Raw genomic sequence first — 20,774 nt, 5'->3', positions numbered from 1 at the left:
GATTTGTAAGAGGGAGACAGATAAGAGAGTTCGGTCTTGAAAACGGAGAGATATTGTTTCCTGGCTCTCCTGAGCGTGGACATACACTTGTTTTGGGCTTTGTGAAAGGAAATGAGATTTCCTCCTGTTGGATTTGCTTTCCAGGAGACGAAAGCAAGTTGTTTCTGGGCAACAGCCTCACCACAAGATGGGAGTCCAGTGCCATGGACGCGAGGAAGGGTATGACAACTGAAGACGAGATGGGATAAATCTGTGCATGAGAGAGAGAGCAATTTACTTTGGAAGAATTCCCAGGATGAGTTGATGTCAGAGGCGGTAGAGATGGGAGTCCAGTCCAGATGATTGATGGCTGCTTGAAGACTGTGCCAGTTGGCCTGAGTGAAATGCCAGACTCGTCGATGCTGAGGAGGCTCTCTGAGAATGGTCAGAGAGATGTCCACTTTAACAAGCACATGATCAGATGAGCCGATTGGTGCAGAAGAAGAGCAGCAGACATTTTCAGGGAAGTTAGTCATAACCAAGTCCAGAAGAGAAGCTGCTCCATTGACTGAGATCCGGGTCGGGAAATTGACAGATTGTGTCAGTCCCAGTGAGTCGCAGAAGTCCTTTGCTGAAGAGCCATGGCTGGTGAGAGAGGTACCCACACCCAGCCAACTGGCATGGTGACAATTGAAGTCACCACATATGAGGAAGAGAGAGTTGGGATGGGTAGATAGAAGTTGCTCCATATTATCAGACAGCGAGATGTAGATCGAGTCATCATTGTTTGGTGGACGGTACAACACACATGTGAAAAAAGGTTGGAGCGAAGGGGAAGCCATAGCCAAAGGTATTCCTGGGGGTGAGGTGGAGAGAGGGCAGTGCAGGTCGAGTGAGGAAGAGAGTTTTTTTTTGATAAAGATAGCAACTCCACCTCCAGGACAAGGCTCAGGTCTATCATACCGGAGGAGGGAGTAACCTGGGAGATATGCCAAGGAATCAGAGACATCATGAAGGAGGAAAGTTTCTGTTAAGCAGATCACGTCTGGTTTGTCAGAAGCAACCTGTATGGAGAGATCAGTCAAGTTTGAGCAAAGGCCCCGGATGTTTCAGGTCCATACCATTAATGAAGAGGAAGGGGGAGCATGGGATACAGAACAGGGGGGAGGAGGGGTAGGGTAAGATGTGGAAGAGGTGGAAGAGGTAGGGAGAGTTGTTGAAGGTGTGTCAGAGATTTCAGAATAGCCCGGAGAAAGGGAAGGATGGGGTGGACAAAAGGTTTGATGGTGATTAGGTGAGGCACAATGAGGTGTTATTTGAGGAGGGGGAAGAGCGAGGCAGAAGGTTGGGGGAGATGGAGGTGAGAGTTGGAAGGGGGAAGAAGCGGGGAGGACGCTTTGAGGAGGAGGGGTGAGAGGGGAGTCTAGGAGAGGAGGAGTGAGGGAGAGTGTCGGAGGGGAGGGGTGTGGGGGGAGTTTAGGAGGGAAGGGGCAAGGGGGGAGATTTGAAAGGGATGGGTGATGGGGAAGTTTTGGAGGGGAAGGGTGATGGGGAAGATTTGGAGGGAAGGGGTGATGGGGAAGATTTGGAGGGGAGGGGCAAGGGGGAATATTTGAAAGAGATGGGTGATGGGGAAGATTTGGAGGGGAGGGGCAAGGGGGTAGATTTGGAGGGGAGGGGTGATGGGGAAGTTTTGGAGGGGAGGGGTGATGGGGAAATTTTGGAGGGAAGGGATGATGGGGAAGATTTGGAGGGGAGGGGTGAGATTGGATTTTGAAAAGGGTATGATTAATGGGAAACGAACATTTATTGCAAAATGAGTTTCTCGAGACCTTCAAGTCAAAAATATGTTTGAGGACACTGAAGGAGGGGTGGAGTGCAGGGGAGTTTCGGGAATGTCGAAAAAAGGAACTGTCAGAGATGGAATTTTTTTTTGGAATGAATAGATTTAGTGGGGCAACTTAGCATAACAATTGTGCATTTTGTGAGGAAAGCACCAACTTTGGCACACGAGTAGACTATCATATTATGAAAAGATCTGGATATTGGGCCATCTCAGATTCAGCGATTTGATTTTTGCAAGATTTCGATTCGATTGGGATAGAAGATAACACCTTCTTCGTCTTCTGTACAGTGAAGTTGCCAGCCCTGAATTCTCTGGCTACATCTGGGTGCTTCATTGGGAGTGCAACCATGTCCCTCAGGTGAACAGGGACCCACCTGGCATAGTGTGTGTGGTCTAAGGCATGGAACCATGGGACCAGTTCCGTCAGGGCATCAAGGTACATCGTGAATGAAGCCTGCCACAGAGAACGCAAGTTGACCAGTACCAACATCTCTAGTTCCAGCACTGAAAGTTGGGAATGTCTTCTCCTCTCTGGTGACACCGGGCTTCGAACTCAGGCAGGTCTTCTGCATCATCAGCATATGTCATACAGTGGTGTTCATACGCACGGTGTTGCAGGATGTGCAGTGCCGCTGCAGTGATTTGATGAGCTCTTCTTGTGCGGGTGACATGGGCAGCTCGCAGGAAAGAGTCGGCTGTCCCTGGCGTTGCAATCTCAGCTTGCAAATCTGCAAAATCTGCAAATCTTGCAAAAATCGAATCTCTGAATCTGAGATGGCCCAATATCCAGATCTTTTCATAATATGATAGTCTACTAGTGTGCCAAATTTGGTGCTTTCCTCACAAAATGCACAATTGTTCTGCTATATTTAGCTTAGCTGCCGGACTAATTTGGTGAGCAAGTCGAAAGCATCCTTTTATAGAAGAAGAAGAAAAAGGTGTTATAATATACGACAGAATACAGTTCTTCAGGGGAAAGTTTAAACATTTTTAACGTGATCCCGTGATCACGAACAACGTGATCGAAGAATGAACGAGCAAATAAGAACAACGAATAAATGAATAAGAACAGAGAAGGATTTTTTTTTTTTTTTTGGAGTTGAGATTTTAAACAAGGAAGAATGGGGTGAAAGACTGGGACAAGAACAGAGAACAAAAGTAATTGCAGCGCAATCGACGAACCGCTGAGAGAAAAACAAAGCCTCAAGGTCGGACACGGTAGCCTACTGGGCCTCAGAATACGCGACATGAATTAACCGACGATTTTGTATACATGTATGAAAATTAACACCGAGAATCTTACTAAAGACACACTATAGGTACACACACCGAAAGATAGATACAGTTTCGACAAAAACACAATTGTGAAAAATTACTTAACTTCGAAAGCGTGAGCACATGGACAGCTTCGAAAAAACGTGACCTCCAACCTTGCGCATGCGCAAACCCCCCAATATTTAAACTACAATATAATATTTAATTATTATATTGTACTGTATTTACATAAATATCTCATGAATAATATTATATTGTACTGTACTTGTATTATATTGTACTGTAATATAATAATATTATATTGTACACTTCGAATGTTCAAACTGTCTTTTATAATGGTTTGTTGTATATTAATGTATATTTACGGTTTTATAACAATTATATTGTACACACACACACATACACATACACACACACACACACACACACACACACACACACACACACACACACACACACACACACACACACACACACACACACCTTGTTTTTTTTCATTTTTGTTTCTCACAATTCTATCTCTTAAGATTTTCTATTCTTAATTATTTTCTTAAATTCTCATTTAAAAATGCATTTAATTAATTGTACAGTTTTGGTTGTTCCTAAATTTAAATATAAATAATTTAAAGAATTGCTGTAAATGATGTTCATTTCACAACATCCCATATTCAACTTTATTTAAATTCTAAACCTCAAAACATAGTTCCCTTACCTAAACCAAGAATCTTAATCTGTAAGAAATTGACTAGTTTCCCGACTGCGCAGATCATCAGCTGGGCACCGTTCTTCCTTGAGGTTTCGATCCTTTCAGTCCAGGACCTCTCCAAACAACGGATCCACAACCTCGATCATGGATCCACATCAATAGATGCACAACCTCGATCATGGATCCACATCAATAGATGGTACATCAGAAGATCCACAACCTCAATCATGGATCCACATCAATAGATGCTACATCAGTAGATCCATCACCTCAGTTGCATCCAGGCAATCAGTCAACACATTAATGAAACATCATTTATTCCAACTTCACTCGCAATAGGATTTAATGTATTATTGTGGGAGCTATGCTCGCACGATAAAACCGGACAAAATGGACGACGCCAGGAATGAGGTTTCACTGAGCTATTTATTTCCAGCTCACTTGAAAGAACCCAAAAGCACTGAATCAGCCCATCGAACGGGCGGCAATTTATAAGTAAAGTTCAACACACAAAAGCCACGCCTCTTAGGCGGGGCATGGTATGCAAATAGGTAAGCCAAGTGTTCACCCGGAAAGGCAAGTCGACATGCCCGGGTGAGTCCGGACAAGTGACCGCTCGTCGGTTGCATCATCGGCCGGTGCAAGGTAATTGTGTCATGCTTCCTGTAACCGCTACATGCGCCCCCCCCCCCCAGAATTAACATGCACCGGGAGAGTCAGTTTGAGGGGGGTCTTGATGACCCGGCCGAAACGACCCCTGGCGATTCGTGTGGGGGTGGTAGGTGGCGTGGCGGTGGATGGTCGGGCGGGGGGCTTGGTTGACGGGGGATGGCCCCGTCTTGGAGGAAGGGCCAACTGTGGAGGTTAGTCGAGGTCCAAATGGGCCGGCTTGAGGCGGTCCATGGAGATGCGGTCCGGCTTGCCGCCGATGTCGATGATGAACGACTTGTCATCCCTCTTCAGGACCCGGAAAGGTCCATCGTACAGCAGCCGGAGCGGTCCCTGGTGTGCGTCGTGTCGGATAAAAACGTACTCCGCAGTGCAAAGTGCTGGGGGGGACATGGGGTTGGGAGCAGCCGTGGTGGGACGTGGGCACGGGGGCAAATCTCCTGGCGGCCTCCTGGAGGACCGAGCGTTGGCGAGCCGTGGACCAGGGGCCGGTGGCGTCAGGGATGAATTCGCCCGGCACGCGCAGTGGCTGGCCGTAGACCAGCTCGGCAGTAGAAGCCTGGAGGTCCTCTTTAGGGGCCGTTCGGAGGCCCAATAGGACCCACGGGAGCCTGTCGGCCCAACCGTCGTCCTGGACGCTGGCCCTGAGAGCGGCCTTCATCGAGCAGTGGAACCGCTCGCACAAGCCGTTGCCTTGGGGGTGGTAGGCCGTGGTGCGGTGTAACTTGACCCCCAAGGCCTGGGCGACTGCGCCACAAAGCTCGGAGGCGAATTGCGGGCCTCTGTCGGAGGAGATGTCCGAGGGCGCGCCGAAGCGGGCAATCCAGGTGCCAATGAAGGCCTGCGCCATGTCGGCGGATGTCGTTGATGTCAGCGGGATGGCCTCCGGCCACCTGGTGGTCCTGTCCACCATCGTGAGGAGGTGGGTGAAGCCCCGCAAGGAGGGAAGGGGTCCCACCAGGTCCACATTGACGTGTTCGAAGTGCCACGTGGGCACGTCGAATGGTGCCAACGGGGCCTGGGTGTGCAGGTGCACCTTCGCACGCTGGCAGGCAACACAGGCATTGGCCCAGTCGCGGACGTCCTTCCGGAGCCCGTGCCAGACGAACTTTGCTGCCACGAGCTTCTGTGATGCTTTCCGGCCTGGGTGGGAAAGGCCATGGAGGGCGTCAAAAATGTTCCGCTGCCATCCGGTGGGCACGATGGGGCGAGGTTGGCCCAGGGAAACGTCACACAGGAGAACCGTGCCTGTGTCCTCGAAGGGGACGTCGGCCAACTGCAGGCTTGTGTCCGCTGTCTGGAGGGCTTGCACCGTGGGGTCGGCGGTCTGGTCGGCCGCCATGCGGGCGAAGTCCACACCCAGGTGGATGGCGTTCGCGCCGGACTGGGAGAGGCATTCGGCCACAGCGTTGTCCTTGCCCGCGACATGCCGGATGTCCATCGTAAATTCGGACATGGTGGAGAGGTGGTGCTACTGTCGGGCCGACCACGGCTCCATAACCTTGGCCATGGCAAAGACCAGGGGTTTGTGGTCCACAAACGCCGTGAACGGGCGGCCCTCTAAAAGATGGCGGAAGTGGCGAACGGCCAGGTAAAGGCCGAGGAGCTCGGGTCGAAAGCGCTATACTTGCGCTCATTAGGGCGAAGCTGCCGGCTGAATAAGGCCAGCGGTTGCCAAGCCCCGTTCCGTTCACCCACTGTTCATGCATGGCGCCCACCGTGTAGTCGGAAGCGTCCGTGGTGAGGGCGATGGGTGCGTCGAACGCCGGGTCCGCCAGCATGGTCACGTTGGCGAGGGCCAGCTTAGTGCCCGTGAATGCCGCGTCCATCTCTGTGGTCCAGGCGACGTCGTGCTTGGCCGTCTTGCCCCTGAGGGCTTCGTACAGGGGGCGCATGAGTTGGGCGGCGCGAGGCACGAACCGGTGGTAGAAATTTACCGTCCCCAAAAATTCCTGTAGGGCCTTGATGGAGCGGGGGCGTGGGAAACTTGTGACTGCCTCCACCTTGGTAGGCAGCAGGACAGCCCCATGCTTCGTGATGCGGTGCCCCAGGAAGTCGACGGCCGTTACGCCAAACTGGCATTTCACTGGATTGATGATGAGGCTGTGCTGGCCGAGGCGCTCAAAAAGCGTGCGCATGTGGATGAGGTGCTCCGCCCGGGAAGTACTGGCGACGAGAATGTCGTCCAAGTAGATGAAAAGGAGGGCGAGGTCACGCAGCACGCTGTGCATCAGCCACTGGAAGGCTTGGGCCACATTCTTAAGGCCGAACGGCATGCGAAGGAATTTGAAGAGGCCAAAAGGTGTAATTACCACCGTCTTCGGCATGTCGGCCGGCCGGACGGGTACCTGGTGGTCGCCCCGAATGAGGTTGACCTTGGAAAAGATCACCCGCCCCGCCAAACGGGCGGAAACGTCTTGTATGTGTGGTATCGGGTACCGGTCGGGGGTGGTGGTGTCATTGAGGCGGCGGTAATCGCCGCATGGTCGCCATCCGCCACCCGATTTGGGCACGATGTGCAGGGGCGAGGCCCACGCGCTATCCGAGTGCCGCACAATGCCCAATCGCTCCAGCGTGTCGAATTCCGCCTTCGCCACGGCGAGTTTAGCCGGGTCGAGGTGGCGAGCCCTGGCATAGACCGGTGGACCTGTGGTCAGGATGTGGTGTTCGACGCCGTGCTTGACGGCGACGGCCAAAAACGTCGGCTGTGTGAGGGCAGGAAACTCGGTGAGTAGGCGGGTGAAATTGTCCATGGCCAGGAGCGCGCAGGCGAGCTTGGTCGGAGCGGAGCCGCTCAATGAGCAAGCAAGCGAGCTGAAGGTCTCCACGTTGATGAGCCGACGCCATTTGACATCGACCAAAAGCCCATGCGCGCAAAGAAAATCTGCACCCAGCAAGGCCATGGGCACGTTCGCCGTGATGAAGTCCCACCTGAAGCGCTGGCCCCCGAAGCAGAATGCGACGCTGCGCAAACCGAAGGTGTGGATGGCATAGCCGTTTGCGGCGACCAAGGTGGGGCCACAAAGCGCGGCCTGTTTGTCTTGCACCAAGGTGGGTATCACGCTCAGCTGAGCGCCGGTGTCGCCCAAAAAACGCCCCCCGGACGCTGTGTCCGTGTTAAACAGAAGGCTGCCTGAATGGCCGACGCTCATGGCAGGCAGCTAGCGCCGGCCTGGTCATTTCCCGACCTGCCGAAAGTGCACGGTGGGCGGCACGTTCTGGCCTTCTGCCTGAACCTGGCAGGGTAATAGCACATGGTCCGCTCTGGTGGAGGCTCCGGCGGTCGCGTCGGGTTTGGTCGATGGGGTGTCGCGGCGGCCGCTGCCGCCAGTGGCGCTGACTCGGCCGGTGGTGGCGCCAGTCGTGGCGCGGGCGTTGCCTCGGTCGGCCCACGGTTCCAGGCGGCCGCTCCGACGTGTCGCCTGGCCGAGAAAAATTTATCGGCCTCCTTGCCCAGGGCGCGAGGGTCCGTGATGGGCGAGTTAGCCAAAGCTAACCATACCTGCCCAGGTAGCTGCCGGAGGAACAGCTCGCGGAAGAGGAAATCCGGGCCGTGGTCACCGAGTAGAGCCAGCATGTGGTTCATGCGCTCGGATGGACGGGCCTCACCCAGCTCCGGGAGGTCGAGTAGTTGTCGCGCACATTTGGGCTCTGCGAGTCCAAACGCACTGAGGAGTAGGCCTTTGAGCGTGCCGTATTTGTTGGCGTTCGGCGGGTTCTGTTGGAAGCTCAGGACCCGGGCCGCGGTGGAGGCGTTGAGCGCAGAGACCACATGGTGGTAGCACGTTGTGTCCTCCATAATGTTCCGCAGGGCGAATTGAGAATCCGCTTGGGCGAACCAGACGGCCACGTGCGATTCCCAAAAGCCCGGGAGCTTCAAAGCTACAGATGACTCCATCGCCATGTTCTTGAAAAGGGGTCACCAATTGTGGGAGCTATGCTCGCATGATAAAACCGGACAAAATGGACGATGCCAGGAATGAAGTTTCACTGAGCTATTTATTTCCAGCTCACTTGAAAGAACTCAAAAGCACTGAATCAGCCCATCGAACGGGCGGCAATTTATAAGTGAAGTTCAACACACAAAAGCCACGCCTCTCAGGCGGGGCGTTGTATGCAAATAGGTAAGCCAAGTGTTCGCCCGGGAAAGTCAAATCTGGACACGCCCGGGCAAGTCCGGACAAGTGACCGCTCGCCGGTTGCGTCATTAGCCGGTGCAAGGTAATTGTGTCATGCTGCCGGTAACCGCTACATTATCATATATTTATAACTTTCCTTACACACTCCATAATATGATAATATCATTAAATCATGCACATATTACCTAAAATACACCATATCTACCAACCAGCATGACCACACCACCTACCTCTGGATCAAACTATTTCGAATGTTGAAACTGTCACCTATAACGGTTTTTGGCATGCTGCTGTATCCTAGCAACCACCGATTCCTAGCAACATTGATTTGTAGTATATTTAATTCTTATATTTGTTACGTGCTCCTCCCCGACCCCCTGGTCACGGTGTTCCTCCGAGCCCCGAGAGGAGTCACGGCAGAAAAATGTGTTATTCTGTGTGTCAAAGATCAACGGAGAAGCCACCCCAATTGTTTCTCACAAACAAATATTGTATTAAGATCACACAAGAATAACAGTACAACAACAACAGTATTCCAAAGTACATTCAATATCAATATGTCCTATGATGGTACCATCAGTTTTGTAATATATAACTCACTGTGCTCCCAGTGAGTGAAACCAGAACGTCCCCAATGTCTCTTATTCCCGGCTTCAAGCCCAAAGTTGTTTCGCTCCAGCGATCGCTAGAACGATGTCCAATCGAGACCAGAATCCCATGCGGATGGGAAGTACAGTCACACAGCCGAAGTCAAGCTGTACAAAGGTGCCCTCAAGGTGACTGGGAAATCCAAAGGCGCCCTACAGGTGACGGAGATCACACCCTCGGGTATGGACAAATTAACCTTCAAAAAGCCACGTCACACACAAGCCCCAGATCGACGTCTGAATACGGTGAATATGGTCGAAAAGAGACGAAACCGCGAGCGAAGCCCATGTCCTGCACGAGTCAAAATGGCCGACGACCCGCTCTTGAGACGTAGCGGCCCGGCGATAATTCTCCTCGAAATCCACCGCCAAAAACCTGACACGCAGGTTGATCGGTCACAGCGATGACAACTCTGTCGCAGGGACCCCTTTCCCGGGAACCCGAAAGTTCACTCGTGACTCTTGCTCGCCAACGTTCGCTTCAGAACCCGGAGCAACTCGGCTTTCTTGTCCGACTCATTCGCTCCGCCCTCTTTTCTCCTCGTCCTCCGGTTCTCGATCCGGTTTCCCGTTTCTTTTAACATTAACTTTTTTACCTTTTGAAAACAGCTCATGGACAATAAACCTTTTGAAAGCAATAATAGTACAGTGAAACCTTGACTTACGAGTGCACCAACTTACGAGTTTTCCGAGATACGAGCCGTCGCTCGGGCGGTTTTTTGCTTTGAGATGCGAGCCGAGATCTGAGTTACGAGCTTATGCCACCCGTCACCAGGTGGGTTCCGGACTTCTGGTCACGTGGTTATCTTGCCGTGCAAGCATCTCTGCCGTATATTGCTGCTGCTTTGTTTTCGCATTTTGGTTATTTTGGAAAATTTCTTAGTTTTAACCATGGGTCCTAAGAAATTGAGTGCCAAGGGCAGTACTGAGAAGAAGAAGAGGATGATGTGCTTGGACATAAAACACGCAATCGTCGAAAAACATGAGCGAGGTGTGCGTGTTGTCGACTTGGCGAGGCAGTACGATCGTAGTACTTCTACGATATGTACGATTTTGAAGCAGAAGGAGTCGATAAAGGCTATAACGCCAGCCAAGGGCGTTACGATTATTTCAAAGCTCCGGACCTCTGTCCATGAAGAGATGGAGAAGTTGTTGTTTGTGTGGTTGACGGAGAAGCAGCTCGCAGGAGATACCGTGACCGAGAGCATCATGTGTGAGAAGGCCCGAGACATTTACGGGGATTTGGTGCAGCAGACGGCGGGAACATCAACGGACGAGGCATCGGAAGAGTCATTCAAAGCCAGTCGGGGATGGTTTGATAATTTTAAGAAGAGGACTGGCATTCACTCCGTCGTCAGACATGGTGAGGCAGCAAGCTCGGATGTGAAGGCAGCTGAAGATTTTATTATAACTTTTGCCGAACTGATAGAAGCCGAACGATACATCCCCCAGCAAATCTTCAACTGTGACGAGACAGGGCTCTTCTGGAAAAAGATGCCGAGGAGGACGTATATAACGGCAGAGGAGAAGAGCATGCCAGGCCACAACTTGTTCAGAGTGCCGGCGATAGCTCGCCTTCTCTTTGTGGAAAACACGGTGAGATCCTTAACATCCAACAACTAATGGGACGCAAACGGGGCGCCCAGTTTAGCGGTACACACATTGATGAATCACCCTGCCTGTGATTCACCCATGACAGGTTATAGCTGGGTCGGGATTCAAACCCAGGCTGGACAGTTTAGAGTCAAGTGTGCGTACCTCCAGTCCAGGCCATCCTGCCAACTTGTATGCTGCATACAGGTGAAATATAAAGCGCGAGATATTTTTTATATATACTGTATATTTAAAAAAATATTGGTGTGGTTTTTGGCAGGCTGGAACGGATTAATAGCATTTCAATGCATTTTAATGGGGAAATTTAATTTGAGAAACGAGCAAATTGAGTTACGAGCTCGGTCACAGAACGAATTAAACTCGTAAGTCAAGGTTTCACTGTATATGGAATCAGAAATATTTACAGTGGATGCAAACCACCACAACGGAAGTGACGAATCCATTACATATTGTACTGTATTTACATAAAGATCTCATGAATAATATTTTTACTATTCCTTTTGTATTTTACTAATTCGATTTGGTGTCATTTTGTGATATTAAAGAAAACTTGTTTTTAATCTACCAACTATAGCTCCCTGTGCTAACATACGTCTGACTAGTTGTTGTAATCTATTGACAAGCTCAGAGCTGTGTGTGGTTGCTCTCGCAGTCCTAATTATTTCATCTGCAACCGTACCATAAAATAACTTTTTAGGAACGTTGCTGTCTAAGAAAGGCATTCGGACAATAAAAAACCACCGTTTAGAGGCCATTTTCCCCCGCAAAGCGGGGGTTGGCCTTTTCGGGGACCGTGGTTGTTGTTGTTTTTTTGGTTCTCTTTTTGAAGCAATGTTTTACGGCCGGATGCCCTTCCTGCCGCCAACCCTGTTTGTCACCTTTTTACGATAAACAGGGAATTACCAGTGTACTGGTACTCAATTTGCCGACCTCGGAAGGATGACAGGCTGAGTCAACCCCCCTGGCGTTAATTCAGCGATCGACCGGGATTCGAACCCAGGATCCTTGGTATCCTAAGCTGGCACCCTAGCTGCTAGCCCAACACCAGGGATCTGGTTGGTTCCTCCTATGGAACTTGGTTCTTATTCTGGGAACTTGGAAGTTATTGACATTCCCCTCCCCTCGATCTCAAACGCACATACCATATAAAGGGGCCTTTTCTATGCCCCTGGCATTTTCCCCAATATATATCTTTAAAAATTGATGATTTATGTCACGTGACCTAAGACCGATTCCCCTCCAAAACACCCCAGACAATGTGGAATGGAAAAGCATAGATGATGAAGGCACACACACAAACATAGATGCATAAATGTGCGCGCACGCACGCACGCACGCACGCACGCACACACACACACACACACACACACACACACACACACACACACACACACACACACACACACACCAAAATCCCCTTTTTCTTAAGAAGTCACTCTTTTTCACTTTTTTCAACAAAACTGTGTATTTTAATAAAGAGGGAAGTATATTTATTTATTTATTTAGTCCAATGTGGGAAGGGCTTGTAATATTTTTCTACAGGTATGCACACTCACCTTTATGCTGTCTAGTCTGGGCCCAAGGATGCACGTCAAGCTGGCTGTCCAGTCTGTTAGCATTCATTCTTAGGGAAAATGGCAGGGGCATGGGATGGAAAGGTCCCTTTATGTTGTATGTGCCATGTGGAAAACTATAGAAAAGAAGGGACATTCTCGGGGAAAATGCCAATTTGATTCACACAGCTGCATGAAGAAGTAAATGTGTTTAATTGCCAGATGTCGGCCCCATTATATGAACCTTTCTAGAGCATTACTTGGTTCCTCCTATGGAACTTGGTTCTTATTCTGGGAACTTGGAAGTTATTGACATCCCCCCCCCCCCCTCCCCTAGATCTCATATGCACATACCATATAAAGGGGCCTTTTCTATGCCCCTGGCATTTTCCCCAATATATATCTTTAAAAATTGATGATTTATGTCACGTGACCTAAGACCGATTCCCCTCAAAAACACCGCACATCGTTTCGCACGCCGCTGATGCAGTGCCCCCTGTTTCCGGGAGGCTGGTACTCATTTTGCCGACTTCAAAAAAGGACGACGCGCTGAGTCAACCCACCTGGTGTTATTTTAACGGTGTGACCCTAACATCTTAAAGCAGCCACATTCACCATGAAGCCAACACCAGGATTAGTTTCACCTGTAATGAAGTAGAACGTCACTCGGTATCGCACAAACCGCCACCAGGATAAACAGGTAACGTTTTGTATCCAGTGACAGACCGGATCTGGATTTGGACCTGAACCTAAATAGAATAGGCTTCTTCATCTTCTCAACAACCCACCTCATCCCCCTAGTTTCGCCATAATCCATCCACAACTCTGTCATATCGTGCTGTGTATAATCAAAATGTTCGCCCGATCTCTCCATTAATATGACGAAGTATCACTTCAAATGATCGTTTTACAGAATATCTTTCTCAGTATTAGTAACAAAATGAGAAACTCCGAACAAACCTTTTCCTCAGAAGATCCGACCCGATCACTGTTTCAGCCGCTTGGGGAAAAGGACACAGAGCGGAGCACGGAGGACAAAAAGCCACGGAGCAGCGCACGGAGGACAAAAGGACACGGAGCCGAGCACGGAGGACAACAGGACACGGAGCAGGGCATGGAGGACAAAAGGACACGGAGCCGAGCACGGAGGACAAAAGGCCATGGAGCGGTGCACGGAGGACAAAAGGCCACGGAGCCGAGCACGGAGGACAAAAGGCCACGGAGCCGAGCACGGAGGACAAAAGGCCACGGAGCCGAGCACGGAGGACAAAAGGACACGGAGCGGAGCACGGAGGACAAAAGGACACGGGGCGGCGCACGGAGGACAAAAGGCCACGGAGCGGAGCACGGAGGACAAAAGACATGGAGCGGAGCACGGAGGACAAAAGGCCACGGATCGATACGATCCGATCACGGGGATCTTCGTCACAGTTGCAGTTCAAGGTTTACAAGATCACCCGCAGGTTTTCGTCGTTATTGAATCCTTCCTGTGAACGTAATTCATTCTTCTTCCTCCTCGGATTCGCCGATCTCCACCACGTGATAGTTGATGGCTCATTGGCCAATTGGCGCCAGATAAAGAACTGAAGCCACAGATCGGCCATTTTACCACTCCCGTTCATGGAGCATGAGAATAACTACTTTTAGTTCAGTTGTTTTTCAATCGTCGACTTGGCACGAAGTTTGTAGTTACACAGAACCCCTTATATTGACCTCGTAGTGAACGAGAGAACATCAGAACCCTTTCCAGCATGCCGCGCCCTTCGGAGTGCCACCCGCCTCTCACACCGCGCCGCCCATTCCAGCCTCGTCCCGCCCCGTCCCGCCCCTCCTGGATTGTAATCCTCGATCGGACTGTTCTCAGAAACACCGAAACCGAAATCCTGGTAGATCTACGAGACGACACGAACAGCACATTTTTATTTTTGTTTTCTTCTTTACGATACCAGCTCGGGGGAAAGTCTGTCAAAATGATGGGTGCACAAAAATAAACAACACAAAGGATTACAATAAATACAGTTATGGATTATGTCCGATGGATTATTTGCAAAAAATAATACATTAATGCAGTGCTGGAAATGAGAGTTTCCCTGGGAAGGATTAGAGGTGAGGACAGAAATTTGTCTAAACATTGCATGTTGAATAGAGACCATTGTAACATCAGCACGTCCCTCCCCCTTCCCCTCTGCCCAACAGGACAAAGACATCTTTAGAATTACCCATAACCCCCACTCCACTAACAGGAGCGCAAGGTGGTCTCCGGCATCTCCCCACCCCCCGCCCCTCCCCCCCCCCCCCACCCCAAGAGGAGGGTAGGGCAATCTCTAGCATCCGCCCCTCCCCCACCCTAAGAGGAGTGTAAGGCAAGCTCTAACATCTCCCCCTCCCCCACCCTAAGAGGAGTGTAAGGCAATCTCTAGGATCACCCCCACCACCCCCCCCCCCCCACTAGGAGGGTAAGGCGATCTCTAGTATCTCCCCCACCATCCCCCCCCCCCACCCCACGAGAAGGGTAAGGCAATCTCTAGCATCCCCTGCCCCCACCCTAACAGGAAGGTAAGGCGACCTCGAGCATCTCCTGCCCCAAGAGGAAGGAGGGTAAGGCTATATCTAGCATCTCCCCCACCCCAAGAGGAGGGTAAGGCGATGTCTAGCATCCCCCCCCCCCACCCTAAGTTTTTTAATGATTAAATTTACAATTTATTTTTTAATAAATTTAATTTTAATTAAACTCATAATTTTTTTCTTTTTTTAATATCGGCTTTCTTGCCAATATGGCTGCTGCACCACATGACATATGACCTAAAAATCTACAATCTGTATATGTATGGGTCAGGGATCACGTTTGTGAAGTTTTGTGTTGATCGGATAAGGTTCGTTTTTCTATGCAAGATGGCTGCCAAACCACATGACCTACAATGTTATCATTTTCAAACTATATGCAACAGTGGTGTTAGATGTTTGTAAAATTTCGCATTGGTAGGGTAAGTAGTTTCAGAGATATAATTATTTAATATTTTCCTTCAATCCAATATGGCTGCCAAACATGTGACGTATGATGTCGTAAATGTAATATTTCAATACAAATGCGTCAGAGATCATGTGTATGCAATTTCAGATTTTTAGGATAAGAATTCGATTAATGGTCCAAGCTGAGTCCAGGTAATCATAACCCAGAATGAGCACATTCCCTGAGGAGAGATAAAATACCTTCTTTGGTACAATCTCTGAACAGGTATTTTTGGTTATTAAAAACATGGAGTTCTTGTACTGAAGGTAATTTCACTTGAAGTTAAAATCATCTCTCCAGGACAATTAAACATTCATAATAATGGATGCAGATATTCGGTTTTGTTTACGCGTTTCGCAATTACTCACAATTAATTTTCGGAGAACACAAATTATTCCCACACCGTGAAACACCTGGACGGCAGTTTATACCTGGGTCTGGATTCGAACCCGGACATGTTCAAGATCGTCCGCAAAGAAGGATCATTTTAGCCATAAGGGTAAAACTCCAGGTGAAGTAGATGACGTTCCCATTGCTCTCCCTCACACCAACCCCCTTTTCTTACCTGTGCAGGTACTTCCAGGTGTTCAAATCTAACGGTTGTTCTTTATAAACGAGCGAATACTGCATCAAGGTCCAGGTAAATTGTAATGAGCTAAAGATTCCACCGATAACCCCCAATACATTCTTCCTGGGAGACGAGATCAAGTTTACCGATTGTTATCGAGTCGTGAAATGAACTGTTAAAGCACCCGTCTGTGACGTCACAGCGCATTGTGACGACACAATCCACCGACAACCCCAAACACATTCCTCCTGGGAGACGAGATCAAGTTTACTGATTGTTATCGAGTTGGTTCGATTGAACATGATGGAGTTGTACAAGGACAGGGAATCGGGAATCCAGGTTACACTTCAGCCATTGTCCAGTGTACACGTTTAAACCAGGTATCCAACAATGGTCTTTAAACGTGATTCACTTCGCCCGAGGAATCGACTCAGAAATGATGGGACACGCGTTATAAACCGGATTACCTGGTGTGGATCGGGTTTTCAATTACACCTTTTTACTCCATGTCGTGATGACGTTTTATCACGTTGGTACGTGTTCGATGACGGAATACGTCGGTGAAACCATTCTGGTGTCACGTGTTCCCGTTAATCTAACAAATGTTCGACGTACCTTTACCTCATTTACAGGAGTGCCTCGTGGGTTTCAGCAGGAATGTGTAATTTGTTCAGGATGCCAGCGATAGCTTGCCTACTCTTCGTGAAGTGCACCGTGGAATCTTTAACGTTCACCAACTAATGCTAGCACATAGGACATCCGGCTTTACGTCCATCCGAGGGACAAAGTTGAGCACATTGATGAATCACCTGCCTATGAAACACCAGGACGGCAGTTTATACCTGGGTCTGGAATCGAACCCAGCCGCCCGTGGCTGTCTGGAACTTTGGAAACTCGTAGCTCTTCAATAAGGTAATAATCTACCATATAAAACACAATGTGTGTGTGTGTGTGCGTGTGTGTGTGTCTGTCCCCCTTCATAAGTGTCGGCTTTAAAGGCTTTCAGTGGCGCTTTCGGAGGGATTTGAGTCGGGGAAGGGTGGGGGGGTGGGGGGGGGGGGTATAAAATCGGCAATCTTTGAACACGACTGTGTCAACTGGTTAAAATAATTAAAAGACTGAGGACCCAAAAGACCCCAACGACCCAGAAGACCCAATGGACCCCAAATACCCAAATGACAAAGAGGACCGAAAATACCCCAAAGGACCCCAAAGACCCCAAAGACCCAAAAGACCCAAACACCCAAAATACCTGAAGACCCAAAATACCCTGTAGACTGTTAAACATCCAAAAGAATGAAAAGACCCTGTAGACACAATGGACCCCAAAGACCCAAAAGGACCCAAACAACCCTAAGAACCCAAATGCCAAGGAGGACCCAGAAGGACCCAGAAGACCCCAAGGACTCTGAAGACCCAAAATATCCCAAAGACCCAAAAGACTGAAAAGACCGTGAAGACCCTGAACACCAAAAATACCGTGAACACAAAAAAGACCCAGAAGACGCAAAATATCCCGAAGACCCAAAAGACCCCAAATATCCCGAACACCGAAAAGACCCCGAACACCGAAAAGACCATGAACACCCAAAAGACCATGAACACCCAAAAGGCCCCGAATACCCAAAATAACCCGAACACCGAAAAGACCCCAGAGACCCATTGGACCCCAAAGTCCCAAAATACCCCAAAGACCAAAAATATCCTTAAGGACCCTGAAGACAAAAACACTCAAAATAGAAAAAAGACCCAAAAGACTGAAAAGACACCGAAGACCCAAAATACCCTTGCAGAGAAACCCAAATGCAATTTTTGTTTTCTTCTGAAAACCATTTCCAATCATTAATTAGTCTAATTTAAAGGGGGTTTTATTTAATTTAATTTGTGAATAATAAAGTGCTGAAAAAAGCCAAAGAGTGTCGATTTTTGAATATGCCAGTGACATCACATTGTGAACTCACTGTGATCCTGCTGGCGACAGTACATAGAGACAGTGCATTCCAAGCTACTCGGATTCCGACAATGATTGGGGATGTTGTAGGGAGTGGGGTGTGTGGGTTCGTCGTTGGTATTGTTAGCTAAGGTGATGTTTGCTGGGGGATGGTGTGGGGTGTTCATGCATATTGTTGGCTAGGGTGATGGTTGTAGAGGGATTGTGAGGGCACGGTGGAGGGGGAGGGGGAGGAAAAGGAGGAGTAGGGGGGGGGGAAGAGGAGGGTAGAGGTTGGTTGTGGGTACTGTTAGCTAGGGTGATGGTTTGTTTGTTTGTTTGTTTTTGGAAAATTGGGATGCCTCAAAAACCAAGGCCACCAAAGTTGAACAGAGAGATGGGTGTGGGTATTGTTAGTTCGGGTGATGGTTGATAGGGGATTAGGAGAAGATGGTAGAGTGGAGGAAAGAGAGTGGTGTGGGGTTGTCGTGGGTATTGTTAGCTCGGGTGACGGTTGAAGGGGGATTTTGAGGAGATGGGTGAGGGGGGGGGGGGGGGAGGAGGTGTGGTGATGTCATCAGATTGATCAGGATTACTTACAGGGATATGGCCAACTCCAAACTCGTCACTCACTGATAAATTGATCATAATGTGCCATTGCATATTCACAACTAGATGGTATTCATAGAATACCTACCGTGCACAGCCAACTTGTTGCAAGCCAACCCTTCTGTTTTTGAACATTTTTTTTGTTTGATCAAATTTGGATTTGATCCACAGACAGTGCATTTGTATTTCGAGGACCTCTCTTCATTGAGAAACCCTTCGCAAATTCAAGTATCATGAAAAACATAAGCAGAAGTCTTCTTGTGTTAAACAATTTTACAACAAGGGTGTTCTCCCCATGTCACACATGGCAATAAAACAAGCACGACAGCAAAGACTGAGTAAAAATTGATGTTAAAACTGCCATGGAAAGATACCATCTGAGCAAAAACAAAAAGGGACAAGAAAAACAACTAAATCAGATAGAAAACAAAATTCCTAAACTCTGGTCACAATCAAAAAACTCAAATGGAACTTGGCTGGATACATGGCAAGGACAGAGACAAGAATTACAAACTGGCAACCTAAGGAAGACCCTGAAAGAAGCACAATGAGATCCAAGATTAGATTGAGAGATGAAGTTCTGTTACCATTTGATATTTTGGAATCATTTTTTAAACTATCCTCTATTATGAGAATACGGAGATCCAAATTAAGAAATTTTACATTTTTTTTTAAAGATGTCACTTTCTTCAAACTTAGTTTGAGGACGCAGAAGGGGTTAGCATTTGGAGATTCTTGTTGCCTTCTGACACCAGTTTGCAGTCATTGTTGTGGACATTCTGGTGACAGCCAGCCTTATGGCTTTCATCAAGGGGTTCGGGGTGCTGGTTGGTTGCCACGGGATACAGATCGTACTCTGAGACGTTGTGCTGACAAGGTAGATGTCCAAAGGGCTGCACACTTTCACGATAGCTTTCTCCTTCTGGCTAACTGAATACTTTGCCGATTGCTGAGGATCGCTTACAAGTGGGGCATGTACAACCGGTATGGGTAATGCTATGTGAATTTAACAAAACTTTATCAGCAAAACTTTTCCTTCAGTCAGGGCACTTTTTGTGCGAGCAGTCCAGTGTGGATTTCACAAAGGAAGTTCAAGCTCCATTTAGAAATGAAATCCTTGAAACAAATACAACATTTGTAAGGATGCTCTCTTTGGTTGTTATCTCCATCGGCGGGTTTTAGGAGGGGGTCGAAAGTTCTCCCAGAACTCAAAATTTCCACCTTCAAGGATTATTATTTATGAACCGGTTTGTGAAATTTCAATCTCATAGCTTTCTCCTGAGAGCTCCGTTTAGAATCCTCACTGAAACTCTGACAGCCTCCATCTGTAGATTGTTTGTGGTGATATTCCCCAGAATGCTTCTTAAGTATTCAGTTAGGGTTTTCTTGATCATCCAGATTCCTGGTGGCTCTGACTATCACTTGTACAATTTGAGGTTTCTTCAATTTTGAAATAATCTTCACCTCATTTTTCATTTCCTGGTGTTTCAGATTACAGCTCTCCTGTATGGATCTTTTTTTTTTCTTTTTTTTTCTTCTTTTTTTGTATACAAGATCGAGGCTCGTGAAAGAGCGAACATTAATCACACAGAAAGACAAACCGACACATAAAACATATAACATCGGGAGCGGTAGACAAGATGGGGAGAGAGGGGGAAGGACACAAACACAACATTTGAGAGCAGGGACCGAGAGACATGGAGACATCGAGAGATCTGAGAGAGGGCGAGGGCTTTGGGGGGGGGGGGGCATGGGAAGGGGGCGGTGGGAGAGGTATAAAACATATGGACACTGCCAGGACTTCCAGGAAAGAAGTTGGAATTTCAAATAAGGTGGATCTGGGGTGAATTAGCGGGGGTAGAAAAGATCAAGGTTTTGGATGGGTGAAGATAAGAGATGGTGGTGAACAGCTGTTTTGAAGACCTGGAGGGAGGAGTGGGATTGAAGGGAGTGAGGGAGTTTGTTCCAGAGGCGGGAGAAAAGAGGAATGAAAGAGTGAAGGTGAGCAGAGAGCCGAGATTTCGGCAGTTTAACCATCAGAGGGTTGCTGGCAGATCTTGTGCGACCTGTAGGAATATTTGGGGGACAGAGCACAGAGAGAGCTGGGGGTGCAAGGCCGGAGAGGAGTCGGTAGAAGACAGAAAGACCACCTACCTGCCTGCGGTGAGTGAGTGAAAGGCCCTCAGAGATAGCTTCATCGCGGGAGATTCCAATAATTCTGAAAGCTTT

The 20,774-nt window shown here is 48.7% G+C and overlaps 1 protein-coding gene across 1 annotated transcript in view; it reads right to left on the bottom strand.

Moving 5' to 3' along the window:
• The window catches only part of LOC137419044 (uncharacterized), a 118,641-nt gene extending 104,581 nt beyond the window's left edge, over positions 1–14,060 (bottom strand). Inside the window, exon 1 of the mRNA XM_068105221.2 lies at positions 13,886–14,060. Within this exon, the coding sequence (XP_067961322.2) occupies positions 13,886–14,050 (165 nt within the window). The 5' untranslated portion in view covers positions 14,051–14,060. The remainder of the gene's footprint in view (positions 1–13,885) is intronic.
• Positions 14,061–20,774: the final 6,714 nt, after the last annotated feature.

Source organism: Myxine glutinosa, chromosome 1 (genome assembly GCF_964187855.1).
Source record: "Myxine glutinosa chromosome 1, kmMyxGlut1.1, whole genome shotgun sequence".
Lineage (NCBI taxonomy): Eukaryota > Metazoa > Chordata > Myxini > Myxiniformes > Myxinidae > Myxine > Myxine glutinosa.
This window is presented reverse-complemented; position numbering and strand designations above follow the sequence as displayed.